This window comes from Podarcis gaigeae (genome assembly GCF_964106915.1).
Source record: "Podarcis gaigeae genome assembly, chromosome: 4".
Taxonomy (NCBI): domain Eukaryota; kingdom Metazoa; phylum Chordata; class Lepidosauria; order Squamata; family Lacertidae; genus Podarcis; species Podarcis gaigeae.
The window spans coordinates 23,554,818-23,564,038 of NC_139677.1; the positions used below are offsets into that span (position 1 = coordinate 23,554,818).

Consider the following 9,221-nt stretch of genomic DNA (forward strand, 5'->3'; position numbering starts at 1 on the left):
GGTTGTCGGTATAGTTCTGCCAGGATCGCTCACTGTTGATATTGCCATGAAAACCTATTTGGAGAACTGAAAAATTAATCTGAATAACCCATTTGCTTATCATCAGTGAGTCCTGAATCAATTCATGACTGTGGGGGTGGGAAGGTGAAAGGGAAAGTGTCATAAATGTTCACAGCTGTCTTCTTCTTCGGCGATCACTCGTAGCCGAGTAAGATTGTCTTCCACGAACACGGTTTTAACAGTGAGTCCGTAAGTGACTGTGGAGGCCGATTCTGGATCCACATGTCCTTTCACAGTGGAGACACTGGTTTCCAGGCGGGGTTGATCATGGTGAGGGTTTGCCAAATGTGCCTTCCTCTTAGCTCGTTTCTCCCTTTCGTCCTGAGTTTGAGCATCTTCAAAGCCCATGACACTTTTGTAAAGGCTGTTCTCCAACTGGAGCGCTCACAGGCCAGTGTTTCCCAGTTGTTGGTGTTTATACTACTTTTAGATTTGTCTTCAGAGAGTCTTTAAACCTCTTTCCATTTTTAAGTTCAGAATAGAGCAGTTGCTTTGGAAGACGCTAATCAGGCATCCGCACAACATGACCGGTCCAACAAAGTTGATGTTGAAGAATCATTGCTTTGACACTGGTGATCTTTGCTTCTTCCAGTACACTGGCATTAGTTTGCATGTCTTCCCAAGTGATGTGTAAAAATTTCCAGAAATATCATTGACAGAATATTTTGAGGAGTTGGAGGTGGTTTTTATAAGTGGTATCTACAGTGCACACACTGAACTGAATACACATTAATAGCAAGCAATTACTCTACCGTGATCATTGTCTCCTCTCTCCATTTATTCTCTCTTCCCAAACACTATATATTGTGAGAATACATGTATATTCATGACATGTCCCTGACAGCTGCTTAGAAGGTATCCAGATAGGGAGAGACCAACAGCCTTCATGAGAGAAGCAGCAAGATCTTGACTTGAAATCTCTAGAAGGGGAAAGAGTTAGTTGCTTAACATTACCAGGGCACATGAAGCCCAAGGCTTAGCTAAGTCTGCCCTTATAGCAAATAAACTGCCAAGCCAGTGGAAAAAAAACTTTAACAATTTTTAAAAATGCCACCAGGTGGCATTGTGGACAAAGTTCTACTTCTTTATCTCCTGGAAAACCGAAACTGAAAAACATGGCTATTTCTCAAGAGCTGCTTCTAAAAATGTCATCAAAACCTGGCTTAAATAATAACGTAAGTGCACATATTTTCGTAAGTTTACATGTGGTGGAATATGTAATGTGTAAATAGTATGGCTGGGGATTCAAGTCTGGAATGTGATTTGACTGTCTTCTCAACTTGTTCGCTTGTTTTCTTTTCAGAAGAGCCGACAGAACTTTTATTGTATCTGCTGTCCTCACTCCCAACCAAGCTATTTATAACGTATTTGTGCATTGTTGTTCTGGAAACACAGCTGATGTATTCTAAAATCCATATGAGGGCAATTATTTTATTACGTCAACAAAAATGTCACAGAATAGATGGCAGGCTTTAGAGTTCTCTAGAACTCTTAACCAGACTAGACAGTAATAAACTTGAGTCAAAAAATGGAACGTGGGAAAGAGGAGAGGCAGCCATCATTCAAAACAGATTTCAGTAGAGGGTGCGTGCAGGTTTCAGATTGCACATAAGACTGATGGACTGAAGAAATATAATAGTAGTAGTAGTAGTAGTAGTAGTAGTAGTAGTAGTAGTAGTTCATTTATACCTTGCCCACTCTGGGCAGCTTCCAACAAAGGATCAGTCATTAAAAACTTCCCTATACAGGGCTGCCTTCAGATGTCTTCTAAACGTCAGATAGAAATAGACAATGGTCCATCCCTCCTTTTAAAAAAAGGTAAAATCCACATTTGTCTCCAACCTTAGGCAAAACAAGCAGGTTCCAAAATAGCACAAATAGCATGGAAGCATTTTGGAAGTGATTGTGTGGCTCTGGTGGGAGTGAGCGCTCAATTAACAACAACAACAACAAAACAACAGCAACATGGTCTGCACAAACTAAACTAGCCCCACAGATGACCATAAAAGAGGGTTTTCCTCTCTGCCAGCCAAGCCAATCACATTGCTGCCATTTATATCCCCCCAACTCCCACTTTCTAATGAGCAAGACACAATTTATATGAATATATTGAAGTTAACACATTTAGCATGTCACGTGGCAGCGTTTCTTCTGGTACTCTATAAATTCATTTTGGCTTAATTAAACATTAAGAATTGTGGTTCGAGCAGTACCATTTGAGTCACAAAGAGATACTTTTTAGGGTGGGGCTGCCTCTGTGCTGCTCTCACTTCCCCAAAAGTCTTCTTCTGTTTGGAAAGATAACCAACCAGGTTCAAATCCCCGTGACGGGGTAAGCTCATGTTGTTTGGTCCCTGCTCCTGCCAACCTAGCAGTTTGAAAGCACGTCAAAGTTCAAGTAGATAAATAGGTACCACTCCAGCAGGAAGGTAAACGGCGTTTCCGTGCGCTGCTCTGGTTCGCCAGAAGCGGCTTAGTCATGCTGGCCACATGACTCGGAAGCTGTACGCCGGCTCCCTCGGCCAATAAAGCGAGATGAGCGCCGCAACCCCAGAGTCGGCCACGACTGGACCTAATGGTCAGGGGTCCCTTTGCCTTTACCAATGAAGAACTAATCCCCCCCTACCCAGCCATGTGTTGAGGGTGGTGCCTGTTCTGATGGACAAAAGAAGTGATACATTTCGATTTTAAATGCCCTTTTTATCTTTACAGTCTTTGAAAGTTTCTGGCTTAGGACTGTCAGAGGAAATGCACTTCTTCCTCAAAGAACTATGTCCGAAAGAAGACTTCCAAGAGAATTTTGACAACACAAAAAGACTCAAAAAAACATTACTATTATTTAGTTTTAAAAAGGAAGAAAACCTGATTTGGGAAATATGGGGCTATGCGTACAATGATCCTGGCGGCAAGCATGCTGAAGTTTTAGTTTTAGATTACATTGAAGACCAAATCGCAGAAAACATAACCAAAGAAAATTATGAACTGAACCTTTTTGTGTCATACACCCCTTGCCATGAATGCAGTGTCAGGATAAAGTCTTTTATGGAAAAAACCAGTGGAATATGCATGGAAATAAAAGCTTCGAGGCCATATTATTTTAACAGAGAAGGAGAACAAAAAGGTCTACACCTTCTGAAGAGCTCTGGGGTTTCAATTAAAATGATGAACAAATCTGATTATGAAGAATGCTTTGATCTATTTGTAGACCCATCAGAAAACTTTACGCCATGGCCAAATCTGGATGAACAAAGCAAGGAGAATGCAGATGATCTGGACACACTTTTGAAACAGGTAAAAGGGAGGTGGAGGCATTGCAAACTTTGACCCAGATCATAAATGATAAAATGATACACAAATTTTGTTGGGTTGTAGAAGGACAGAGGGCCTTCCAAATGCTTGTTCTAAGGGAAATCCACCAAGTGGACTTTCACTCAGTTCTAAGAATGATAAAAAACCCTTCTCAACCTTTTGGTTCTGCATTGTCCCCGATACAGTACAGTCGTACCTTGGTTTTCGAACAGCTTAATTCTTGAACATTTTGGCTCCCAAATGCCACAAACCTGGAAGTGACTGTTCTAGTTTGCCAACTATTTTTGGAAGCCGAACGTCCGACAGGGCTTCCGCGGCTTCTGATTGGCTGCAGGAGCTTCCTGCAGCCAATCAGAAGCAGCGCTTTGGTTTCCAAACATTCTGGAAGTCAAACAGACTTCCGGAACAGATTCTGTTCGACTTCCAAGGTATGACTGTACAATATTTCCTGTAGGTGCAGATCTATCATTTGCTTTGCAACACAATTAGAAGCTTGCTAAATTTATTATTAGTTTGCCTTAAATTTCAACCAGGTTTATATGAAACACACACAAACAGAAAATCTATTTCACTTTGAATGTAAATTATTATGTTATCAGTGTTAAACACTGATAAAGTACCTAAAGTTTTCTAAGAACTGGAGAGTGGCATCTATTTATAAATTAAATGCAAGCAGTTCATATAAAGTACAGGAAACATTTTGAGAGTGGCACGTTTCCTTGTATACAGTGTTGCTAAAATGATGCCGAATAAGGTTCCTGGGATTAGAGCTGGAAAGGGAGAGTTCAAATCTGCTAGTTTTACTTTCTCATTTTTCTAAATCTTATCTCAGTTCACCCCATATGTGCATCAGCTTGCTTTTAAAGAATTAAAGTCCACACAATATCCATACATTTCCATGTGCGTTTGTTCTATTTTGCCTAATATAAGCATTTTTGCAAGCCATTTCCCCTAATATAATGCATTTTTGTACTTTCTTTCTACTAATATACTCATTTGTGTGTATTCCCCCCCCCCATGTATGCATTTTTTGTTGGAGAATTGCACTGCAGATTTCAATATGTGGGAATGTTGAAGGAAATCTACATTTAGGTTTGTGTATCAGTTTGCGATGAGCAAAGTGAACCAGATTAATTTCTCCCCCACAATCTGTTTTTCATATGCATGAACAAAACTGGCCAACCCTAAACTGCATGCATGTTCAGAATTGCATGGACAAATGTTAATATGAACCAGGTCCTACAACATGGATTTTGGCACAGCAAATTTAATGACAGCTGGAAACAGAGCTACCACAATTACAGTAATATTATGTTTCAGGAAGTGAGAATTTGATAGATTGGCCTTTAAATGCAAACTGAATAGAATTTCTCTCCCATCCCTAGTCAAGGATGATGGGATTTGTAGTTCAAAACATCTGGAGGGTTTCACGTCAGCTAGCCCTGTGCTACAGTCTTGGCTTATTTATGCTTTTATGTGTGTACTATATCACTCTGTTTAATGTTCAGCAACAAGTCAATTTTATACTGTAAAATTCAGTTGTATGGTAACATACAGAGGAGATTATGGACTCAAAATACAAACTAAAAATAAATGTGTTATAACACAGTGACACCAGATGAAATTGCAACTCAATGATATTTTGAATTGTGAGCTTTACAATGGTTTTTTTGCAGAGCATGTAAATAGTGTTTTTTAATAGCTGTGTAGATCTAGCCTATGCTAGCCATATATCTTCACGAATGCTTCAACTTAACCAGTGGTCTCTTTATAGTCCTCTTCCCCAACTTGTGTTATTGTTTTTTTCACCCCAGGAGGAAGAAAATGACAAAATGATTGATTCAGACAGCATTTCAGGTAATGTCAACAGTATATTAAATTTAATAGAAACTCAGTGTGCTGTATCCAGTGGTGTCCTTAGAGCCGACAACAGTTCTTAGATCCAGTGATGGCTTTCCTCAGAACAATGGGGACGGTGAGAATTTTTGCCAGTTTCCCCTCTCTCCCAGACAGCTCCCCCTGACCCTCTTGAGCTCATGTTAGGGGAACATTGGGTGTTGCCCTCCAGTTGTTTTGGGACTACAACTCCCATCATTCCTAGCTCACAGGACCAGTGGTCAGGGATGATGGGAATTGTAGTCCCAAAACATCTAGAGGGCCAAGTTTGGCCATGCCTGCTCTACTAGATCAAAGAGCTGTTGGTATGGAGGACACCACTGGACACTGGGGTCTGATGAAACTTAAAGAAGCAAGCCTACAGAACATTATATTTCCCAAAGTTCAAAATGTGATTGTAACATGTTGTTTTAAAAATAATTTTAGCTCGTACAATACAACTTGGTGCCCAAGAAAATTCCAAACCAGATCTTCCTTTGGATGGTCACTGTCAATCACCAGCAATGAAAAGAAATCAGCTATCAGAACCAGAGACTCCTCAGAAATTGAACCGTTCTCCTGGAACAAGAGAAGCGGTCTCAGGAATTAAAAGAAAACTTGATTTCCCAGAAGACTAGAGACGTGGATGTAAGATTTCCCTTTCAATATTAGAACCTTTGCGCCTTGTTCTAAGAAAAAAAAAGTTATAGGAATCTATGTTGAGCATTGCCATCATTTTCCCGAATGTACCTATAATGGATGCATGACAGACAAAGGGGTTTAAATTTTCTAGTATTACTGGGCTGAGTGCTGTTTGAATGTTGCCACTGGTAATTGCTATCAATATTTTTTGTTGTTATTTACCATAGTTTTCCGTCTATAGGATGCCCCCATGTATAAGATGCCCCCTATTTTTGGGGACTCCGATTTAAGAAAATGGCAGGAGATAGCACAGAGTAGTTGTTGAGCTTTTTTTGCGGACGATTGCCCAGAGTTATTGAGCTTTTGGGCAGTGGAATTGCCAAAAACCACTCACCCACTGCTGACAATCAAACCCGCTATTGACACAGAGGCAGCCAATCGCTAACAGCCCTTCACACTGCCACCAATCACCTGCACTGTCGCCGCAGAAAATCTCCTGCTCGCGACTGCTACCAATTGCCCAACCGCCCTCTGTACTACCCATGTCTAAGACGAGGGCAAATTTTAAAGCTCTTTTTTTAAAAAAGAAAAAAAACACTATTCTTATAGACGGGTAAATACGGTATGTTGTCCGGTTTTAAATTATTAATCTTTATGCACTTATAAGAACAGAAGAGATCGGCTGGATCAGATCAAGGGCCCATCCAAGCCCAGCATTCTGTTCTCACAGTAGCCAACAAAATGCCTATGGGAAGACCACAAGCAAGACCTAAACGCAACAGCACTTGTGATTCCCAGCAACCGGTATGGTATTTAGAGGTACATGGCATCTGTCACTGCAGACAATACATAGCCATTCTTGTGTACTGTGTGGGGAAGAACCTCCTTTTGTCTGCTGAATCTTCCAGAGTCAGCATCATTGGATATCCCCAGGTACTAGTGTTACTGCAGGGGGGACTTCTATCATCTTTCTGCACACTATGCACAATTCTATATGCCTCTAACATGCCCGTCCTCTCCAAATATTATAACCCATTCGCATAGGGGAGGTGCTTCAGCCCTTTAATAATAACTTTGGTTACCCTCTTCTGAACCTTTTCCAGCTCTACAATTCATATATCAAATTTTAAATACATGAACAGAAAGTGATGGTTATACTTTATATTTGGCTTTGATGTAGAAAAAATAGGGGTGGTTGGCTTTAGCTGCCCAACTCCCCAAGTCCCCTAAGGTGCCCAAACTTTTTTCAAAGTGGGCCAGATTTGATGAAGTGAGGGCCAACCAAAGTTGTTGAGCTTTTTTTAGGATTTTAGGTAAAGGGACCCGTGACCGACTCTGGGGTTGCAGCGCTCATCTCGCTTTATTGGACAAGCGTACAGCTTCCGGGTCATGTGGCCAGCATGGCAAAGCCGCTTCTGGCAAACCAGAGCAGCGCACAGAAACGCCATTTATCTTCCCGCCGGAGCGGTACCTATTTATCTACTTGCACTTTGATGTGCTTTCGAACTGCTAGGTGGGCGGAAGCAGGGACCGAGCAACGGAAGCTCACCCCGTCACAGGAATTCGAACCGCCGACCTTCTGATCAGCAAGCCCTAGGCTCTGTGGTTTAACCCAGCCCAGGACATATACTGCATACTACCACAGGGGCTGGATTAAATCAACTGGCGGGTCGGATTAGGCCCCCAAAACGGACTTTGGACATGCCTGCCCTAAGTCCATGATCGGTCAGAAATGAATGGATGGAGGCAGGATGCAGTGAAAGCAAGGCAGATCTTTATTTTCCTGTTGCAACAGAGTTCCCTCCCCTCCTTGCAAGGAAGCAAGAGAGACCCCGAACCAAGAAGAAACATCTCTTTTTAAGGATTTGCATTTTGGCTTGCAGAAGGACACCCCCCCACACACACACACACAAACAGCCAGAAATTACATCACACATAAGGTGGGGTTACTGTGACTCAGGCACGCCAAGGTGTGATACTCCTGAGGATTTAGCAAGTTTTACATAGTTCCAGACAGTTTACAAAAAACATTAACATTTGATAAGATAATCAGGACGCCCATCAGGCATCCCTCAATGCAGAGCATCTGGGCAGGCAATGACAATTAATACAAAGGAGGTTCATAGATATAGGAGAGGAATCCCTTCAGGAACTTCCCCCGATTGCTATCTGCCTATCTGGTTTCAGGCAAGGGGGATTAAGGAGGCAGAGGAAATACCTTATTTAGAATCTTTAGGAGAACCAAAATGGCTTTTGGATTGCTCCCCTGTACGGTATGTGGTTTATATACTTAGGTATGTGTGTTTACCTTGTGCAATTATCAACATTTGTTCTATATTTAAGACCTTAGAATTCCTATAACAGCTTTATAATACCCTCATATTTTTCTTTGTATGCCTGTATTTTGATATATATTGTAATTTTTGAAAACTTGGGTTTGGAGGAATAAAGCAATTCTGATGGATTTCTTTGTTTTGTAGCAAGACCCAGCTCCTCACCATGTTATCTGTGCTTGTGCATTCATCATAGATTTCTCTGATTATTTTTTATAAAATATTTATCATGTGCTTGATATTTGAAATTAACAAATGAGACCTGAAACTAATTGGTACTGTCTGGAGAGATGCCGCTCTGGAATAATGCCAACCAGCCATGCACTTTTCCATGGCTGCTGGGCATTATTCTCCTGCACTGTTTTTTTCCAGCAGTCCGTCAGCATTCTATATTCACTCAGTCCTCAATTTGCCTTTTTGTGGGGGGCGGGGAGTCCCTCCTTAGGACTTTCCCCCTAAATATATATTTGTACTTCTGCAAACCTTGGGGTTCTCTCAAGCTTGCTAACCCAAATAATATTGAAGGTGCCAAAACATTTCTCCACTTCTTCTTGCCAATTTTCATGGAATTACGAAGCCGGTACCATTCCATTTCAAACAAGTGTGAAGGTTTTATCTTTGACTTTCCCCCCTTTAACCTGATACCTGAGTAGCAGCTATCATGGTAGAAAAATCTTTTTTTAAAAAATACAAAGAAGCCAAAGGTAGAGTTGGAGCAGAATATCTCTAGGGCTAGTTACAAATCTCCTCCCAAGGCTTTTTTTCAATGAGAACTTGGGCAGCATTGCCATTATAAGAGAACAAGGAAGGCGTTCATGGCAAGTTCCGGCACCTCTTTTTCTAGAATAATAGCACTGGAGGTCTTACAGATATGTCACTCTCACTAGCAACAGCAACATGATCAATCTTTACTGCATTTCCAATCATAGGGGTTAACAGGACTGGAAAACCTGTCACCATTGGGACAAAGTGGTGATGCAATAATTATGATGATGCACCTCA

At 41.3% G+C, this 9,221-nt stretch overlaps 1 protein-coding gene across 1 annotated transcript; it reads left to right on the plus strand.

Annotated features, from left to right (window-relative positions):
• Positions 1-1,065: 1,065 nt before the first annotated feature.
• Positions 1,066-8,350, plus strand: LOC310842979 (single-stranded DNA cytosine deaminase-like). The gene is made up of 4 exons (XM_083735356.1): positions 1,066-1,235; positions 2,773-3,351; positions 5,184-5,226; positions 5,692-8,350. Exons 1-4 carry the CDS (start codon positions 1,176-1,178, stop codon positions 5,880-5,882), a joined length of 873 nt encoding a protein of 290 aa, XP_083591482.1. The 5' UTR covers positions 1,066-1,175; the 3' UTR covers positions 5,883-8,350.
• The last annotated feature ends 871 nt before the right edge of the window (positions 8,351-9,221 follow it).

Excerpts from the sequence above, each read along its gene's own strand:
- LOC310842979 (XM_083735356.1), top strand. The coding sequence starts at position 1,176 with ATGGCTATTTCTCAAGAGCTGCTTCTAAAAATGTCATCAAAACCTGGC. Across the intron at positions 1,236-2,772 it reads AACCTGGCTTAAATAATAAC|TCTTTGAAAGTTTCTGGCTT; the intron begins GTAAGTGCACAT and ends TTATCTTTACAG. Across the intron at positions 3,352-5,183 it reads TGGACACACTTTTGAAACAG|GAGGAAGAAAATGACAAAAT; the intron begins GTAAAAGGGAGG and ends TTTTCACCCCAG.